Below are 21,906 nucleotides of genomic sequence, written 5' to 3' on the forward strand. Positions count from 1 at the left end.
GCCTTCCTTGTTAGGTTTATAATAAGGATGCAGTGCTCCCCAATTTCAGTGATAAACCAATAATCCAGCTTAATTTATACATAATACAAACATCATATACATAAATTACAATGAATTATATTCATAAGCACCGACCCCAGCTTCATGTTAAAGGATAAATTATTTTATAGTAACCATAAGAAAAAATTGAGAATATATCAACATGAAAAATATTCCATATATCTCTACGGGAGAAGTTTGTCATTTTCAATCAATAAGTTGGATTAGTCGTGTAATTTTGTCTAATAAATCAATAAATATAAGTCAAAATAGAACAACTTCAATTAAAAACAAAAGAACTTCCATGGAGAAATCAAACATGGCATGGAGTTCTAATGGAGAAGGATGATACCCCCAACTCTTTGAGTTAAATTTCGCGATTCACAGTCAACTTTACTGAACCAGATTAACGTTAGGTTTAAATATGACCGGAAAACAAAATGAATCGATCCTCAATTGTGAATAACAATGTGAATTCCTCATTCCTTGGAGTGAGTCTGGGCGCATAGCACCTATGGGCGAGCTATGTAAATAGGAGGGTAAGGAAGTAATTTTCGCTGATTCAATTTTTGCTTCTAGAATTAGCTGACTCTCTAGTGGTACATTATAATGTACCATTATGCATGTATAATGTACCACTAAAATATAATTTGTTTGAATAGTATGTTTTGTGGACTATTTTGATAGTAGTGGTACTTTTTATCGTCCTAAAAGTTTCAACTTCTGAAAAAAGATGACTCTCTAATGGTACATAAAGTACCATTATGCATGTATAATGTACTACTAAAGTATAATTATTTAAATAGTACTTTTTAATTTGTAAAATTGTCATCCTATATGCGCTGAAATCAATAAATGCTATGCGCCAAGACTTAACCCATTCCTTGACAACAAATCCTTAACGGCTAGTACTATTGATAATAGTTGACCAAATCCAGCAAAACTGACACTCGCAAATATAGCAAGTGAAGTATTCTCTCTCCTTTTCTCCCTCCTACTCATACTAGTCATACATCAACTTTCATCACTCCAAAAAAAACCCTTTCTTCTACTCTTCTTCCTTGCTACAAATACAAACAAATAAATTATCCCCAAAACCTCTTTTTCCTCAAACCTAGCCCCACCACCTCACCGTCTCCGGTCACCGGACCACCGCCTACTCGTCGGCTCCTTCTTTCTCGACTTCCGGCGTCGGTGGTTCGGTTTGTCGGCTCCGACCGACGCTCAACGACTACGCCGTCGAGCCGACAAAGGTCGATATCTTTACCTTTTTCTGTGTGCTTATTGTTTTAGACCTTGAAAATTGATTTGAATTGGTTTAATTAAGCTGGATTTCAGTAGAATATGTTAATGTTGTTGTGTTTTGTTGTCTAATTGACTATTTCAGTATTCCTGGATATTGTGTTTGACCGATTTGAAATGGTCAACTTTCCGCTCCATTTGGTTGGTCGAAACGTATTTGTAAATTAGTTTTTGTTTGTTCGGAAATTTGAATTTAGTTTTTGTTAGTGATATTTGAATTGTTGTTGTTAGTTTTTGTTTGTTCGGAAATTTGAATTTAGTGTTTGTTGGACTTTGAGTATGATTAATGTTTGGCTTTAAAAGACCTTTCAGATGGGTATTTGGGGACTTGGGGTTAACCTATACATACCACTTACAACTTTTTAATTAGCCAAGGTACTCGAAACCGTGATTTGAAAGTTTCAAATTGATTATGGTGGAGGACTTCCATGACTATATGAAGAACTATGCCCTTATTATGAGTGTCATGAGGCTGTGAGTCTACTGGCCAGCTGATATTTAGGTTGTTCATATACAATTTATCGACCACAAGACTGTTTTGTTATATGAAAAAGAAAAAGAAAAGAAATTAGTGAGCACCTCAACCTTTGGATGGTTTTGGTTAGATGTTAAATTTCTTATACTCCGTACATGTTTTCTACTTCCTTCTTTTAGATACATAATTTTTTAATTCATGGACACCTAAACAATTTTCGGAGTAGAGAGAGATGTAGAGAATCTATTAATTAAAAGGAAAGTGATGCATCTAAATTGAAACTTCCATTTAAAAAGTGGTACATTTAAAAAATTAAAAGGAAATATTAAAATTTCTACTAAGACCCCATATTCAAAATCCGGGATCTTTCCCTCGATAATCTTAGTTTAAGCTGAAATTACTTTTAAGGATTGAATTTTAAATAGTCATTAATCGTTTGCTTCGATTGTTGAAATGTTACTAAAATTAGCTGCAGAAGTTTTGATGCGAGCTTTTTTAATTGCTTAGATTACTTTTTGGGGTGAACTTCTCTAAGGATCTTTTAAATTTTTACTTTGGCAGCTAATTTTCATCTATAGTGTTTTTCTCCTTTATTATTAAAGATAGGAAAATTTGTCAGAAAAAACCATTTATAACAACTATTTTGTCGGAAAAAACCTTATAAAAATTTTTTGGCAAAAAGAAACCAGATTGTAAAATATTTTTGTTTTGTTGAAGACAACCTGAGATCTCTAATCACTTAATTAAAAACTAATTTCCCCTTAATTTTTCTAATTACTCATAAATCTCATTAACCATTTAATAATTAAGTTGATTTATAAAATTAAAAAAAAAAAAACAAAAACCACCCTCACCAGTCACCACCACCAATCATCCACCCTCTCCTTCTCCCCCTCCCATGGCAGCAACTAAGCAGCCTCCTCCTCCTCCCCCATCTCCAGCCGGCGGCTGGATCCCCTCACCCCCTAACCAACCTCCACCACCGAAACCCCTCCCATTTCCCTTTTTCGAAAAACCACCCACCAACCTTCTCCAGAAAACCACCCAAAACCCCAACCAAAACGCTTCATACGCAACCACCCCTCCTCGACCTTCACCAATCCCTCCTTAAATGCCGCAATCTCTCTCATCCCATCTAATTTTAACTTTGAAATCCACAAATCCGTCCACAAATACAAAGAAGATCTAGTGTTGGTGGTTTCTTTTGGTAGAATTTTTGGGTTAGGGTTTAGGAGGGTGGTTGCGGTGAGTGTAAATGGGAAAGTGAAGGGGTCGGTTCGGCGGTGGAGGTTGATCGGTGGGGGTAAGGGGAGGGGGGAGGGGGCTGCTGCCATGGGAGGGGGAGAAGGAGAGGGTGGATGACCGGTGGTGGTGAGGGTGGGGTTTTTTTCTTTTTTTTTTTTTAATTTATAAATCAACTTAATTATTAAATATTTAGTGAGAGTTATGGGTAATTAGATGAATTAAGGGGCAATTAGTAGTTAATTGAGTGATTAGAAATCCTAGGTTGTCTTCAACAAAAATATTTTACAATTTGGTTTCTCCTTGCCAAAAAAATTTTATAAGGTTTTTTCCGACAAAATAGTTGTTATAAATGGTTTTTTTTGACAAATTTTCCTTAAAGATAATGGCTAAACAAGACTTTATATTTTTATATCTTCAGTGTTTTGAAATCCTGATAATCAAATTATAATTTAATTTTTTTATTAATATTTGTGGCAGGGGTTGTGTGATTTTTACTCTTACAGTAGGGTGAATTAGTGCTGTTCCCATTTTTTGAAATAAAGGCAGATGGAAAAGTTACATGCTAATGAGAATGGTGTAGTTTCATCAAATCACCTTGATTATTGCAGTGATGGGTCTTGCCAATCAGAAACATGCAATATTTGCGAAAGCAAGACTTTGGGTGATGATATCATTGATGATTTGGATTCTTATATGGAGGACATAAATGACCGTCTAACCATCTCAAGAATGGTAAGTGATTCAATTATCAGAGGCATGATTAATGCCGTATCACAAGAGGCTGCTGAGGTCGTCGGTGTTAAAGAATTAGAAGTAGCTAGGATGAAGGAAGTGCTCTGTCGAATTGGCTACAGTGAAATTGATGCATCCATTACCCTGAGTAAGCATGATGATATAGAGTTGCAGGAACGTGGTATAGAGTCTCTTGGCATGCTTAATCTGTCTATTAAAGAACAACTGGAAAGGCTTGGACAATGTATCGCAAAGGCTGGAAATTTTGAAAAGAGCTTAATAATGAAAAATGATATGGATGAAGCATTTTATTGTCTTAAAGCTACACTAAAAGCTTTGTGTCAACGTGTGAATGAAATTGTTTATCCACCAGAATCTTCTGTAGAAGAGTGGAAGGTGGAGTTGGATATCTGCCAAAAAGTAGAGGCAATGGTGTTCAGCTCTGTTGTTCAAGGTTTACAATGCGAATATGAAAAACAGATTTGGGATGTTAGTAATAATTTAGTGTTGAATGATAGGTTCAATGTAATTTCAAGCCTACGTCATGAACTAGACTCTATCCAAAAGTATTTTGTTGGTCCTGAAGTTGGGAACCTTAGCTCACAGGGGTCTGCTGAGATGGATCATTTTCATCGTAAGGTTTCAAGCAATCATGGTTTACCTTCTGCTCAGCTTTCGAATGGAAATGGTAAAGGTGAGGAGTCTAAAGTTTTTCTTCCCGAGAATTTTGAGACTTCTCCACTGAAACACATGACTAAACAAGATCTCTATCAGCACTTTAGGACCGTGATAACTGAGATGAAACGGGGACATGAGTCTACTGTACAACAAATGACAGATGTAAATTTTTCTTTGAGGCGTGAGCTTTTGAAAGAGCGGGAACTCATGAAGGAAAAAGGACCTTTTGCGGCATTTAAGAAGGATAAGGATTTCGAAAATTTAAAGAAAAAGATTCCAGAGGTTATTGCAAAGTTGGATGACATTGTTAGGGAGAATGAAAAATTTTCTGAGTTTTGTAATCATTCCAAGGACACAATGGATAGCTTGCTTACTGAAAATTTTCACCTCAAGAACTTACTCCGTGGGCAGATAATAGAACATTCTAGGGCTGAGGAGAATATTCAGAGAGATCTGAAGTCTGCTATTTCTGATGAACATATCAAAGCATCTATTAGTGAAGAGGTCTACAAATGCATAATTAGGGAGATGGCTGGACTGATCAACTGTACCTCTGAAGATGGTGATGTGAAGTCTAGAATCACACAAGATGTTTGTGGGACTCATGGAGTTCCTGTTGTAATTGCTAGTGAATCAGACTATGAAGAGTTTTCATGTTTGCAGTCTTCTATTATACAACAGATTAACGGAATAATTTACCAAGAAGCGTTAGAAGATATGTCAATGGAACTCACTGGGTTAAAGGACAGATGTCTAACAGACAGCAAAACTTTGGATTTTCTTCAAAGTAAAGTCTCAGAAATCGAGAACGAATTGGCAGTGAAGGTTGAAGAAAATAAAGATTTGAAGCATCAGATTCTTGTGCTTGAAAGTTCAGTCAAAGAAAAAGAGAAGTCATTGCTTGAAATTACAGCACTCCTTGAGAAAGATAAGATGCAGTTTACAGCAGAGCTTGATAAGTTATTACACTTGAGAGCAGAACAAGAGGCTCTTATATCTGACAAAAATGAAGAGTTAGTTTTGCTGAAGGGCAAAATGGAAGACTATCTGAAGCAAATAGACTCTTATACACTTGAAGTGGACAATTTGAATCAAGGGCTTAAATTGTCTGAAGAAAAGTTGAGGATCTCTGATGAAGAGAAGACCAACTTAATTTCAGTCTTAGAACTGAAGCAAATTGACATGGAATCAATGAAGGAGAAAGACAATGTACACATTAAGCATCTGCAATCTCTATGCCATGTTATCCAGTGTTTATCTAAGTCAGTTGGTGATTTTGAACTCAGAATAAAAGAAAGTATTGGCTGGCACAATGTGAGGTACACATGTTCTTCTTTCTTGTATTTCATATCTTGTATATCTATGTGTGTAATATGTATATATGTACTGTTGTAATTACTTGTACTACTAGAAATTTATTACCTAGTTAATAGGCTTATTCTTAATTTGATTAAGATTAGAATTGAATAATAGTGACTCTGAATTTTTGCATAAATCTTAGGGGTTGTTTAATCTTAAGGAGGTAGATGCAATCAATGAAATTTGATTCGATCACTATGATAGTTTGATTGACAATATATTTTGCTACTTTATGTGGAGGTCAATTTGATAGTTACTGATGTGTCTATCTTCTGATTCTTTTCATCTTTATCTGTCATGGCAATCCATGTGTTCCAATTTTGTACTACTTTGTTGTGTGATGGTATGATGAATTGCTTCAATTCCAAAAAAAATTCAAACCATCTTGAATTCCAAAAAGTATTAATGTGTAAAGATACTTTGTGAACAAGAAAGAAATCTTCTATCTTTAAATAACATATAAGAAGTATAATACTACTCATGACTTTCGAAAAATAATTGTCATTTTGTCCCATTGATCAAATTTAAGAAATTACCATGATTTTACCAAAACATGCAAAGATACTTGAACACAATACAACTAGTTTTGAACATATCAAAATAGTTTATGCCACTATTTCTCGAACATAGATATACTAATGCCCTCCCCCCCCCCCCCCCCCCCTTCCTTTTTTCCCTATCTTTTGACCATTTTTAGCTTACTTTATTCTTTTGGAAGGAAGATAGTGTACAATGGTTATTTTGGAAATTAATGGGAGCTTTTAGATGTTATTGTAGGTGTTGAGACATGATTATGTAATTCCTACTTTAATTTTGCATATTTTCAAATGTTTCTTTGGAGTTAGTTATCTCTAAAAAATAATGAATAATTTAATCTTTGTGTAGGCTGGAGAATTCAGCCTTTCAGTTACAATCTCTGATTCCCAAGGTTAATGTGCTCCGAAGGACGGGGTTCTTATACAAAGAAAGGCTGGAAAAGAAGTGTTCTGATCTTCAGAAAGCTGAATCTGAGGTATGTCCTACATTTTTTTTTCGCAATCTATTGTGACGGAGGTTAAAAGAGACCATGCATTCCCCATACTTTGCTATCCTCCTACATCTACTCCCTTGGGTTCTACATAACCATCACTTGTTTATGCACAAAGTTTTAGGTAAGTGATTCAAAGTGAGTATTTTAATATGCAACATGCAAGTGAGTGTATTAAACTGAGTATTAGGTAAGTGATTAAAGGTGAGTGGAAGAATATTTTATTCACGTAAAGGGAGTGCGTATGCATGAAGATCATGAAAAGAGAAATAAGAAATAAAAGATAGCAAGTGGGGTTACTGGGATGAGAAAGAAATAATAAAATAGATTGATATTTCCATTTAAGGATGTGATGCACTTATTTAGGGGGCGTTTGGTTCGCGGATTATAGGTATAAGGTATGGGTTTAGAACGACCAAAACCCATACCATATGTTTGGTTGTCAAAAATTTGATTTTTAAACCCATACCTCAAACCCATGAGGTATGGGGTTTGGAAACCTTGGGGGGGGGGGAGGTGGGTTTGGCTCATTCCATTCCCTTAGGTATCAAATACATGAAATTAAGGGGATGATATTTCATTCCAGAATTGAACCAAACACATGGTATTAAGTATCAAGTTCCAACCCGATACCACCTTAACCCTATTCTTGATTCTAAACCTATACCACTGTGCGAACCAAACGCCCCCTTAGTAATGACCAAATAAAGCAAGTGATGTACTTATTTAGAAACAAAGGGAGTGACACATAGCTCCATGCAAGTTTAAATTTTTCATTTTTTTTTTAAAAAAAAAGATGAATAATTTAGGAAATTCTTATGCTCTTCATATATGGAGATATAAGGATGCATTAACTGTCAAAGTCCTGATATAAGCGAATATTGGGAAATATGAGTCTAGGGAATGTGTGTAGTGCCAGAAAGTACTGCTGTAGATTATATTATGGAGTAGCTGATATTGGGAAATTTAGGTGTTATATTATCATTATTGCACTTTGACCAGAAAAGAGGAAGGTAGAGTGATGGTGGGGAAATATTGAATTAACTATGAGTTATATGTTTTGTTATAGCCTAAACCTTCACATGGGGTTCTCATAATTTTTTTGACCCGTTGTGTTCTAAAAGTCAGTCTCCCTTGTTGGAAATTTTATAGTCTATTAAGGCACACCTTTGCTCCTTAATATCTTTTAAGAGCTGCATAGAAAGATATAAAAGTGTGTATATTAAGTATGAATCGCATTAATAACAAAAATCCATGTATATATTGTCATACAATCTCAAATTAAAAAACGGAGGAAGTATAACTGTAAGGAACTATATGTAATGCTTAAATCATCCCTTATCAGTTATCACAATCATATCTTTCTTGCTATATTAATAAGTTTTATACAATTTGTTGTTTTGAAAAATCACATTGGAAAAAAAAGTAACAATATCCTACATGATAAAGGAGTAACCCCCCTCTCTCTTTCTCTCACATATAACTCCATAATAAGTAAAAAGGTCAATGTTAAATTATAACTGTTCAACTAGCTATTGGCCCAGGCGATGCCCCGGGTCATTATAAAATTTATTACTGTAATCAAAATATATATTTTTTGGCTTGTTTGTCACTAAGAGTTTAAGTGGTTTATAATTATTTTTTTTAAAAAAAAGGTGATAGTTTAAGTAATTTTTTGTTTGTATGAGCTGATTTGACTATAAAAACAATTTTTTTGCATTAATAAATATAGGGTAAATGATAAATCAATTAATTTGTTGTTAAAAAAATTGATAAATCAAATCTATAAATTTGATGTCAATATATACACTACGTACTTAGTAATGCACAAAAAAATATTACTCAATAATCACAATTGTAATATTTCTTTTTTTTAAAAAAAAAAATAATCACAATTGTAATATATGTATATATAAATCAACTCGTTTATTCTATAATTACAATTTTATTAATTAATGCACAAAAAATGGAATAATTTTTAATTTCTTACAATTTTTATTATTGTGCAATTATTTAGGAGTTACATTCAAAGGGAAATTTAAATAGGGTGTTATGCACATAAAGAGTTTTTCAATTAAACTAAACATTAATACTATTAATGCCTGGAGTTTTACAATCATTTATGGGCTCATATGATGTGGCGCCAAATGGCAAAATCGGTGACACATGGCAAAATAGCATGTTTTGCCATGAGTTTTAATATATATATATTGATTTCTTGCAGAACAAATTGACGAAAAAATCATGATTCAATTTAGGTCCTCTTTAACTTTTGGTTTATTTTCCATTTTATTTGTGATTTGGATGTAGGTGGATCTTTTAGGGGACGAGGTGGATGCTCTATTGAGCCTTCTTGAGAAGATATATGTAGCACTTGATCATTACTCCCCAATATTGCAACATTATCCCGGGGTAAGTTCTGCGCTTATTTTCTCTTGCTTGCCCATGCTTCTGAAATATTTAGTGTGGATCCCACCGTGATGCACCCTTGCCTTACTTCAAGAATATGTAACAAGTAAAAAAGACTGTTTTTGATATAACCCAAAAGGATTTTATATTGTAAAAAAAGTTAATTGTCTAAGGCAGCCATTTCTTTGGTATAGTTGAAATAATTGCTATAAACAAAGATTCTGTATGTATTAGTCCAGTACTATTATTAAAATTATAACTTTAATACCATAAAGAGGGTGTGCATATCAAACTCTGTAAAGGCTAGTAGAAGAGTTAGACAAACATTATTTTAGATATAAACAAGCGAAGGAGGAATAAGGTGGTTGGCTTGGCTTGGTCTTGTGGAAAATATTTGTTCTTGTAACCTAAGGTTATGGGATCATTTCTGTTATATCTTGAGATGTCCAAGGTCCTACAGGAAAAGGAAAGGTATATTAAGATTTATGTCTCTCCTAATTTTAGAAGCTTGAGCAAACTTTGTTGGTCATGGATTATTAACTTGAGGACGTATTTCATGATCTTATTCTTCCATCAGGAGTTGCTTTGTTTTTTTTTTTACTAGGCATCGGAGGACTAGGTTGTAACATTCGTCTATTCCCTTGATTTTCAATGTTCACACAATTTGATTTCTACTAACCCAACACCCAACTTTGACCATTAATATTTATTTAAATTTATACTAGTAAAAACTATTAGAAAGTTGAAATTGTCGAAGTATACATCAAACAAGTCTAACAAGATCTCACGTGAGTTGGAATTTCCAACTTTATATGTCACAAAAAAAAAAAGTCAAAGGGGATTACATGAATAATGTAAAAGTACATAGTGAATAAATTAGAAGATGGAGGAGTATTAACATTTCTAATATTTTTTTTTTTTAGCCATTTAGGAGCTAGGAAGTTTCTTATATATCAAGTTTTTTTTTATTATTAGTTTTAGCTTATAAATAGGGTCTGATTTTTATGCTTTCTGTCAATTGTATGTTATGGATTATTACGTAATTGAATTTTGTGGGAGATTCTTAACTCAATCTGAGGACTTACACTCCCCACCTAAAACCTAGACTAATAGGATAAAATTAGGCTTTTATTTGCGGTCAGCTAGATGGATCCTAGACTAAATGGATATAATTAGGCTTTTGTTTGCTGTCAGCTAGATGGATCATAGAGCACCAGATGCTATCTAGAGGGATTATACTGCCTAACTTATTAGTGTGTATGGTGTATGAACCCATTTTCTTTCTACTTTCCATAAAATTTCATCCTCATGAATTTGAAAAATTCTTATATAGCGCCTTATCCCTACTCCAGGCATTTCTATCTTTTTTATCTCTTCTTTTTATTTAACCTTTTTTTTTTTGGTAGTAAACTTTTCCCTTAACCTTGTCAACAACTGCATCCCATTTGTAACCTTTACTCCTCTGAAATGGGATTCCTGCTATGTCCTCAATCTTGTATTTCTGAATCAGTATTTGAAATGTTATCCGTGAGAAGATATTTCCTATTTATAAATTTCTAAATATTTTTAAAACAAATTCTTAGTAAATTTATAGATATTAGATTGATAACATGCCAAAATTATTATTGTATTTTTCTTAAACACGTATATATGTAGGATCATATGAAATAAAATATCAGTCAAAGTATGACTTGGAAGTTAGAATAATGAAAATTTTCCAATCCTATGGGCTATAGTTATGGACAGAATAATTTTCATATTGATTTCATTATTTCAGATTGATCCCTATTGATTTTTCAGCAGAGTTCTTGTTAAACCCTTTTTTTTATTTTGTGATCATAACTATTTTTCCAAAATGTGCAGATCATTGAGATTCTAAAGCTAGTTAAAAGAGAACTAAGTGGAGAGGCAGTAAAGGCTTGTTGACTGCCACTTGCTTAGATATCTTCGAGATGTTTCCATTGCCTAATGCTTGATCGGTTGTGTTTATACTCAAGTTGTTATGTCTCAAAAGTAGATAGAGAGAGAGAGAGAGAGAGAGAGAGACTCTTCATGGAACAGTTTTGAAACTCTAGGCCACCCCATAAGCGCATCCCTTTCTTCTTCCCCTCTTCTACTTGTTTCTCGGTCTTTCTTGGCTCTCCATGGATCGAAGCTCACTTTTCATGCCTGGATCTTGTCCATTTGCTCAGTTCTTGCCCAATTGGATGCAAGCTTCATTGTACAGTGGTGTGCCTTGGTTGGCATGGCACTGGGTGTCCTTGGCCAACTGTGCACATGATGATCTGCTTGGTTAGTTCTCTCATCTTGTCCATATTGTGTATAGTTTTCGTTTAACTTGGATTCATTAGCAGAGCTCCAATTGCAAATTAGGTATGATTTGTAAATTTACATTTTTGCCTTTTTTAGCTGTCATCTTCTTTTGCCTGAGCAATGCACTTCTAATTTTCAGTAGGGTAAAAAGTGGTAGTTTGCTGTTATTTTTCTGCTGTATTCCTCTGGACTTTTTATTAAGATCTGGTTCTTTCCTTTGGTATATGAGCTTTTTGTAACCATTTAGGTCGCCGGTAACTTTGTATTTGTTCTACTTTGTTGTTTATTGATTCTGAACTAGTTTTTCCTGATTTGCTCTTCTTGATTGGGTGTCAAATTTTGGTGAAACGTGTTTTCGAGGACCCCTGCCTATTGGTTCTGATTCTCTTTTGCTTCAAATAACTAATATTTAATATTTGCTTGTCTTGTTCCTACTCTTGCTCGTATTCTGGGGAAAAAAAATCTATCATGCTTTGCTCAATTGGATGATCCGGTTGAGCTTTAATTTTTCAGCTCCAAATGTTCATAAGGTCGCCCATTTCTCTGATTTCCACCGAAACTTCGCTGCTGAACACATCCTCCCTAATCTGTAATTTGTGGAATTCTGGTTGTTACTATGGATAATTGATTCTCACTCGCTGATTTCAAATCTGTTTAGTTGCACACTTTACTGTTGTAGTTGGCATGTAGATTATAGTGTGTCAATTGGTTTTCGATTATTCTTAAGGTGTGGGCGACTAGGCGTGTAGCATTTATTTTGTGATGCCCACTATCAATTCCTGTGGATTAGCCAGCCCTAGGTAGAAGAAAGATTATTGATTCCATCCTACTTTCCTGCTGACTTACCTACTCCTAGAGCATCATCGGATGGAAAAAAGAAATTTTTGCCATCTGCCTTGTATTTGACAGGATACTCAATTCTGTGTACCTTGCAGGCTGTTGCTGGGTTGTGGCAATTGCTAATAATTATTAATTACTTTCAATTGCAATTTCTTATTGCACCTTTGGCAAGGGTTTTACTACGCGTATGCTACTACTTACTGTACTGTGATTACTACTCTGTCATATCTTATTTGGGCATGGCACTTTGCCTTTGTTTGCATTGTTCGACTAGACGTTATACACTTGTACTTCCTCCTTTCACTATTACTTGCATCAGTTTGATTAAAACTGTGAGCTTTTTGGTTAAATTGTTGCAACTAAAAGTGAACGATGGGCTATTTTAACTATGGCCGTGTGAAGTACTTGTACTTTGCTATCCTTTTTCCTTGTGTCTTCCAGTTTCTTTGTTCGTATATTTCAGATACACTCAAGGCTGTAAAGATCCAGGTATATTCATATTTCAATGAAGATTACCAACTAGAACATTCAAGGGGCCATAATTCCTAAGCTTTTGGTGAAATTTTGTTTCTAAGAAAGTAAAACACCTCTGCACATTTCAATAACAGATTAGAATGACGTTAGGTTTTGACTGCGTTTAGAAACAATCAACATTCAATGACGCAGTGAGGGAGATAATCAACTAGAACGCCACTAATTGGCGCAACTACTTAGTTGTGATAACTATACCTGTAACAAATTCGTGGTTTCAAAGCCTGTTCGGATTTTGACAAACCCGTTCATTCGCAATAAACAGGTAGCCGAGGTAGGTACTATCCCACCAATCTAAATGCCAAAATTTTTAGTCCTTTGTTGCAAGTAACTTACGCGCAATGGATAGTTCTTTGTGTGAAGAACATTTTGAACCGTGTTCTCAGAATGAGTGCCTAAATTATTTCCCTTAGATAGGAGGTAGTGTTACTTATTATGAAAAAAGGTCATTATTAGTATTACCCAGAAAACTGGAACTGATGATTTGATGGTAATGACTAATGACATTGGATCCCCACTTGAGAGAAGACATGGACAAGGACATATTTTTTTTTTTTTTGGTGGCCTTTAAAGTGGCCCCTTAAATTGTTAGTCCATAAGACGAGGAAGTAATGTAATAAAGCTTAAATACTGAAATTATTTAATCGAACTGTTATTACTTGAATTATACTGCTTCGTTGATGATGGCTGATTGATATAAGTTTTAATCGGTAAAAATAATTTAAACTTAGTTAAAATAATTTACGTGCATAATTACTCTAATAATAAAAATAACACCACAAAAAAGTCACAATTTTGATTATAACACCACAAAAAATAAAACTTTTATTATAACACCTCACAAAAACACAAAATTTTGATTTCACCACCACTTAACAGATTCCATCCAAGAAATCGTTAGTGGGGCCCATAACAGACACATGTCGCTAACCTATTGGTTTAACAAAAATAAATAAATAATTAAAAAAAGAAAAATTAAAAAAAAAAAAGAAAAAAACCTAAACTACCAAACAGAGACCAATTCCACCACCGCCACCACCTGTGCCCCACCCCCGACAACCTAATCCAAGTCGCCGGGACCCCTGCCCACCAAAACCAGCGTAACCCTCCCTTTCCCCTCCCCGAAAACCACCCCAGCTCTGCCTTGCCGACAACCTAAACCCAATTCGCACCGAGCAACCCCCGCATCCACCACCGCCACTACAGACACCGAACTCCCACCCCTTCGAACCCCTTTCGACACCTCTCCAGCCACCGAAACCCTCTTCCAAAACAACCCCAGCCACCGAAAACCTCCTTCGACACACCCAAGCCACCGAAACGCTCCTCCTTTCCCCACTCAAAACCGACAGCCACCACCACATTTCTTCCACTCTAAAACAAATTTAGCTACTCGCGGTTGAGATCGGCCAATTTAGGGTCAAATTTGACCACTCAAGCCCTAAATCGGCCAATTTCAATCGTTTGTGGCTAGTTTTGGTGGTGGCTAGGGTTTGGGGGGTTGCGGGCTGGGGTCAATCGCGGCATCTGGGGGTCGATAGGGTTTGTTAAGGAGGGTGGGGGTGACCTGATGAACGTTGGTGTTGCTTGGCGAGTTGGCGGCAGTGGAGGGTCATGCCGGCGGTGAGATGTCGGTGCTGCTGGTGGTGTGGTTGGTGGCTGACTTAGGATTTAGTTTTTTTTTTTTCTTTTTTTTTAAATTTTTTTTAACCAATATATAAATGACACGTGTACTTGGTGGGGTCCACAAACGGTTTTTTGGACGGCATCCACTAGGTGGTGGTGAAATCAAATTTCTCGGTTTTTTGGTGGTGTTATAATCAAAGTTTTTTTTTTAGTGGTGTTATAATCAAAATCGTGACTTTTTTGTGGTGTTATTTTCTAAAAAATCCTAAAAATAATATAAGTTCAGTAAAATTGAAAAGTAGAGAGAATAAGGCTTTAAGCCTTTATCTAATTTCACTTTCACTTAACAAACACAAGAAGAAGATAGAGGGAAAGAGAGCTGTATAATAAGAGCCTTGAGAGGGTACAGATGAGTATAGAATTAAGCTATGTTAAATCACCTTATTGATCAGACTTTATTGTTTTATATGCGATTTTCTATTATTGTATATCATTAACATATGATGAAAGAATTATAAAAGTTACATATTTGAAAAATTATGGATGAAGTATATATAAGATTGATTTTAATATAATCAGATGTTCGATTAGATCAGAAAAAATAGACTTAAATCTAGTGTATGTTTCGGGTGGGATTACAAAGGTTAGGGATATGGCCATATGGGTAAAACACTCTCTTATCCCATAGGAAAGAGATGGTATAAAGGGGAAAAAACTATTCTTACATCAAGTTTACAGAATGAAAAGGAATGAGACATGAGACTATGAGAGAGCGAGAATTTTAGTAATTTTTCAGTCATTCTATTCTTATTATTAATTCGTACTAACAAAAGGTAAAACTATTTTATATTTAACATACTCTTTAATCTTTATCATTTATATAAAACGTCGTGTAAATTTCTTTTATCAAATCGTTTATCCTTATCCCTTTCTCCTTGTCTCCCATAAACAAACACCCGTAAGTGTTTATAAGATAGGTGTACAATGCAATTTAAAATTTTATGATTGGCTATCTCGATAATCTAAATTATTTAGCACATATCATGTTCAATCATCCTCATTTTAAGGGATGCTCTTTTTTGAGAATAGTCGCATAATAAACTAATATGAGTAATTATATTACACCAAGTTGGTAATGGAATGATACTTAAGCCAAATTAAAATATCATATCCCTTAATTAATTGCAACTAAAGCATTGTTACGACATTGAAGAAGTATGGTAAGACAAGTCTCTAGGAATAAAAATAATAATAATATGGTATTTGAAAGTAGAAAAGCCAAAAACAAAACTAAAACGTCGTCGGATGACGTTATATTATGTACTTCCATTGATAATTGATAACGATGGAAGTGTAAATTAAGAACTCCACCTATAATATTATACTTTTATTACTCCATTCACACTCATCATTGCAAATATAAACAAATAGATTATGCCATTTTTATGGATAAGAAATTAATTAGTGGGCCACTTTGTACAAAAATCATCTGAGGTAGGTGTTAAAAGTGCTCAAATTTGATGGATATAGGCTTTTTCACTTCATCATATTTTTTTTTTTTGAAAGACACTTCATCATATTTTCGATGAACTAAAATTAATTTTATTAAATTGAAATTATTTTCTCTGAATTTAAATTACTCAAATTATTTTATACTGATTCTCTTTATTTTATTTTTTTCTTTATAATATTGAATTGACTGAACTAAACTTATTTTTATTGAACTGAAATTATTTTTACTGAACATGAGTTTTTATAAGGTGAACTGAATAGGAACTTATACTATATTAATCTTAACAACTACATAATAAAGACGATTATATTTTCCTCAAAAAAAAAAAAAAAAAAAAAAAAGACGATTATATTAACCTTGATATTGTACTATATCAAAAATGATACTCTCTGTTTTCATTATTTGTCATATTTGGCAAATGGAATTTATACTTTAACCTGATACTTCAAAACATAATTATGAGAATATCTTGTTAAATTTTGTCTTGATTTTTAATTTACAAATATGTAATTTTAATTACAGAAAATAGCTTGATTTTTATATACCTACATTAAAGTAGATTTTTTTTTCTTGGGAATTTTCCCTCCTAAACTTAACTTTATCTTTTTTTTTTTTTTTTTTTTTTCCCTTTTAGATTTTTGCAAAATTATTAATTTGCCTGAGAACTTTATTATTTCATTATTGATTGTTATGGTTGACTTTTGACTTACTTAATTCTAAAGATTTCTATATTTAAATTTCAATTACCGTTATTTTTAAAATCGAGCGTAGCTCGAGAATCATGTACTCGTAGTATTTAGGGCCTGTTTTCTTTAGCTTATTTTCAGCTCAGTTCAGCTCCAATAAGTTCAGTTCAGTTCTTATCATAATTTCCTTCTCTCATAAAATATTTAGTTCAGTTCAGTTCAGCTCGAATAAGTTCAGTTCAGTCAGCTCAGTTCAGTTCAGTTCTTAATTTCCTTCTCTCATAAAATATTCAATTTAGTTCAATTCAGCTTCAATAAGTTCAGCTCAGTTCAGTCAATTAGAACAGACCGTTACTATGATAATATTGCATTGAAAGCTATGCAAAAAGCAAGTATGTGGATTTAAAAAAAAATGTGATTAACAAATAAATGGAATGTTAACAATTTGGAAATCAATCCGCTTGTAAAAGAATAAAGTAACCCCTATAACATTGATCGAGTAACCTGGTAATAATGATCGAGTAACCCCTATATCATTGCAAAATAATCCTTGTAATATTGACCAAAAGTAACCCTTATAACACTAACGAAGTAACCCTCATGATGGTTGAACTACTCTCAATGGTTTGTGTAGCCAGAAATTCGATTATATTCATTGAGATCTGTTGACTTTGTATACCATTCCGTTGTAAATAAATGATTTTATCATAGATCCATTGTGGTCTTAAAATTATATAATAATGGAAACAGCAACCCTAGTCGCCATCTTTATATCTGGTTTACTTGTAAGTTTTACCGGGTATGCCTTATATACCGCTTTTGGGCAACCCTCTCAACAGCTAAGAGATCCTTTCGAGGAACACGGAGATTAGCCGAAGTAATGAGCCTTCCAATATTGAAATGATTTTTCATCATATATTTCATATTTTAGTTGAAATTTTAGGAAGTTCCCGAAAAAAAATAGCGAGGCCACACCATGTGACCAACCACATAAAAGAATTTGTGTTTGTAAATAATTTGCTTGTACCAATCGTGATTAACAAGTGTCCTCATGCATTAGTCGTGATCGTCCCAATTTCATAAAATTCAACTTCATCATAAGTTAAGTGAATTGAGGAATACATGTTATATATAAGCATCTTACAATAGATACCATGTATAAGTATGGAGTAGTAGTATTGAGTATTATTTTTGGGTTCAGAGAGCCACAAGGGTAGTGATAAGAATCAATACTAGGATCACCAATAACAAGTAGGGAAACTCTAATAGACCTGGCAAACGGGTCGTTCAGGTCGAGTTTGAGTAGAGTCATTCAGGTTGGGGTGCTTTCAAGTCAGCATATATTCAAGTCGGGTTCGGGTCGACTTGGGTCAATTCAGGTCAACATTTTAGGTTGAGTCCTAGTCGGGTCAGTTCGGGTCGGGTGAATTTGGGTTGAGTCAATTTTCAGGATTAGTTTTTGGGTCAAGTTCGGATCGGGTTAGTTTGGTTCTGGTCAGTTCGAGTCAGGTCAAGTTCGGATCGAGCTGCCAAAAATAAATTCTTATAAAAAATTTGTAGGGAAATTCCTTCTTATTTTAATAATAAGAGTAGCTCTTATATAATAATTGGAAAGTGAATTTATGTAAAAAAAAAAAAAATAAATAAATAAATAAAATTAAAAAAAAAAAAAAAATGTGAGTACCTATTGGGTCACTTTGGGTCAGGTCGGGTCATTTCGAGTCAAGTCATTTCGGGTCGTTTTGGTTCAGGTCAATCAATTTGGGTCACTTCGGGTCGGGTCAACTTCAGGTTTCGGGTAAACTTTGGGTCGGGTCATTTCGGGCTTCAAGTCACATTTAGGTCAACTCCATTTCAAATCAGGTCAAGTTAGTTCGGGTTTGGTCAATTATTTCAGGTCAATTTTCGGGTTGTAGGTCGGGTCTTCGGGTTGGGTCAGGATTTTTAGGTCTAAGCTCTAACCACGTCTAAGTATGGAATCGTAGTATTGAGTGTTTGCTTGTTGAATTGGGTTAACTAGTAATGATCTTTTAGACAGGGACAGTGAACCATAAAGAAACATAAAGATTTTGTATCATTAACACCTTTTGGTTTGAGTTGGTACAGTTATTAAAAATCAAACAAACAAAAAAAAAGGTTAAATGTTTAACAAAAGAGTTGACAACGAAATCTAGGGGTTAATAAATCAACCTAATAATAGACGCCTTTTGGGTAGGACTTCTATTCTAAACTAAAGCGAATCCTTGCGAGCTAGACTTAGAAAGGACAATATTTATTAGTGGGTTATTCATGTTGACATGGGTGTTGAAATTGCACATAACTGAACCAACTCCTAAACCACAACACTTATAAACCGAATCAATTAGCTAAAAACGAGCAAATTATTGTATCATCGGAAGGACAATTGAGCTCAAAACTAAAAACTTCGAGAACGGGATCAATGATCTTTGGAGAAACGGTGTATGTCGAGAGTAGGGAGAAGAGGAGAAGGAAAAGCTTCAACGTCAAAACTCAATAATGTAAGAATCGTAGAGGAGGGAGAAAGAGAAGGCAGTTCAATTTAGGTTTCGAGCTTATCAATGGCGCAGTCGTTTCATGATGTCGAGGAAGAGGAGTTATAGTTGTTATCGACTTGCCGGAGAAGATGACCGATGGGGTGGGTTTTAGGTGAGGGTGAAATGATTTCGAGGTGGGTGAGGAGTAGTGTTGCGTTTGGTGGAGTGGTTTCAAGGTGTAGTTAGGGCGAGGTCAAGGCTAGTGAGGGGTGGTGTTAAGGTGGGTAGGGTACGGTGGTTTTCGAGTGGTTATGGTGGTGCTTTAGGTTAGTGAGGGATGATATTGGGTTGAGCGGGTGGTTTCCGAATAATTAATTAGGATGGTGTTTTAGGCTAGTGAGGGGTGATTTCAAGCTTGGCGGGTGGTTAGAGTGGGATTTTGGCAAGTATGGGATAGAAGTCAGGATATTCAAGTTGATTTAATTTGGGCATAGTAAGACAACGAAACTAGTGCATGTGACAATGGTATGGTGGTGTTAGGAAACTATCGTTGGTGACTTGGTGGTGTTGTGGGTGTGGTGGTGTAGGAGTGGTTCAAGGAAAGGAAATTGAATTTCGGAGGCGTTGGTGAATCAAAGTAGAGGTTTTGAGGGAATTACAATGGTAGAATTAAAGAAATGATTAAAATTAAATGACATTATAAATAACAACTTAAGGAACCAGTCCAATTAATTTACTTTCCCTTTGACAATTACCCCTTACCAAACGCCCCCTCATTGTACACTTATTGGTATTCGTAACAAACATAATATATAGTATTCCCTTCGTCCCAATTTATTTGCTTACTTTCTTTTACAGTTTGTTTGGATAGCAAAGTGTAAGGAAAAGAGAAGGGAGTGAAGAAGAAGGAAGGGGAAGGAAAGGAAGGGGAGGGGAGGGAGAAGATAAAGCTATATTTTCCATACAAATCTTTCTAACAATGAAAGGATTTGGTTTATTAAAGGGGGGGGGGGGGAAATGAATCCTTCCATTTCTTTCTCTCCCTTCCAACCATATGGTATCCAATTTCCTTCCAATTCTCTCAATTTATAACAAAGTGTTAACGTAGATTTAAAATAATTTTTTCTATTTTAATCATTAACATAGCCCCGCACACTTTAACAATTATTTTTCCCCTCCACCCTTGGTCCACCACTTATTATTTTTTTTTCCTTGTACTTCAAATAATATGTAGCCCCATTAGAGCTCTCTTATTGGTGTGGTTTTCTTCCCTTAGGGAAACACATATTACAATTGTGAATAATCACCAAAAAATTAATAAACATTTGTAAAAAAAAAAAATGAAAAATTTATGTTTGTGAAGTTTCTCAACAAAAAAATCCCCACATTCTTTAACATTTATTTTAATAATTATGTAAGATAGTGAAATGTAGTATGTGAGGGATATGTGATTAATTTTTTTGGTTTATTTCATTTGTGGGATGTAAAATACATTATAATTAAAAATCTGAAGTAGAGGAGAGAGAATTGTAGAAAGAAAGAGCGATGAGAGAATTATTTCTTTTCTTTCATCATTGATAACGCTCTTATGCACCTTCCATTAATTTTTTTTTATTTAAATGTTCTTTGATATCTACCTATGCATACTAAAAATTCTCTTAAAACTACATACTCTAATAAGAAGACAAACTAAATTAATGACATGGAAAGTAGCTTTCGATCAAAGACATTAACCACATTGAACTTTAACTCTCAAACTCTTTTGGAAACCTAAATTATTTTGCATTTTGCTCCAATAATGCAATATTCATCTCTTCAAATACAGTTACTTATAACCTAAAAACAATCATCGACAATACCAAATAAAAAAATAATTAAAACAACTAAAAAAGTCGGTACTCAAACCACAAATATGTCAACAAATATAACATAAATAAATATAAGAGAATATAAGAAAAGTAAATAAAGTTATTGAAATATAATGTATAGAGAAGAAATTTCTAATTTATATTATACTTACACTATATGTATATATAATTTGTATGTACTTTCATAAAATTCTTCATTATACTTCGTATAAGGCCCTGCTCACTTTAGCTTAGAAAATAATGTTCAGTTAAATTAATTTCAGTTTAGTAAAGGTAATTTCAGTTCAACGTGATAAAAATAATTTCAATTCAATAAAAATAAGTTTAATTCAATAAAAATAATTTAAGTTTAGTAAAAATCAGTAACTTAAAGAAGAAATGTAACAAATATTCAGTAAAAATAATTTCAATTGAATAATTTGATTTAAATTTTGTAAAAATAATTTTAGTTTAGCAAAAATAAGGTGAAATGAATTGGGCCTAATTCAATCTACGTAATACTAAACATTTGTGGTTGTTCTTTATACTTTCTAATTTTAAAAAAGGTAATGTACAAAAAATAGTTTTGTAATTTTTTCTATATATCTTACAGAGTATTTTGAGTAGAGTTGCATTGCCTAGTTACACCAATGTTTCCACTCTAATAGTAAGCTACATGCTTGCAATCTTAATAAATTTACAAGTAAGTCCCTTTTGTATAACATTAGCTAGAGATGCTCTTAATACCTTTAATAATCTATTTTTATTCATTATGAAAAGCTTATACTC

The 21,906-nt window shown here is 33.9% G+C and overlaps 1 protein-coding gene across 1 annotated transcript; it reads left to right on the plus strand.

Annotated features, from left to right (window-relative positions):
* The first annotated feature begins 1,158 nt into the window (after positions 1 to 1,158).
* Positions 1,159 to 11,890, plus strand: LOC145612191 (WPP domain-associated protein-like). Its single transcript, XM_081667569.1, has 5 exons — positions 1,159 to 1,292; positions 3,539 to 5,790; positions 6,716 to 6,842; positions 9,168 to 9,269; positions 11,130 to 11,890. The coding sequence occupies exons 2-5, from the start codon at positions 3,608 to 3,610 to the stop codon at positions 11,190 to 11,192; spliced, it is 2,475 nt and encodes an 824-aa protein (XP_081523695.1). The 5' UTR covers positions 1,159 to 1,292; positions 3,539 to 3,607; the 3' UTR covers positions 11,193 to 11,890.
* The last annotated feature ends 10,016 nt before the right edge of the window (positions 11,891 to 21,906 follow it).

Source organism: Chenopodium album, chromosome 24 (assembly GCF_948465745.1).
Source record: "Chenopodium album chromosome 24, dcCheAlbu1.1, whole genome shotgun sequence".
Lineage (NCBI taxonomy): Eukaryota > Viridiplantae > Streptophyta > Magnoliopsida > Caryophyllales > Amaranthaceae > Chenopodium > Chenopodium album.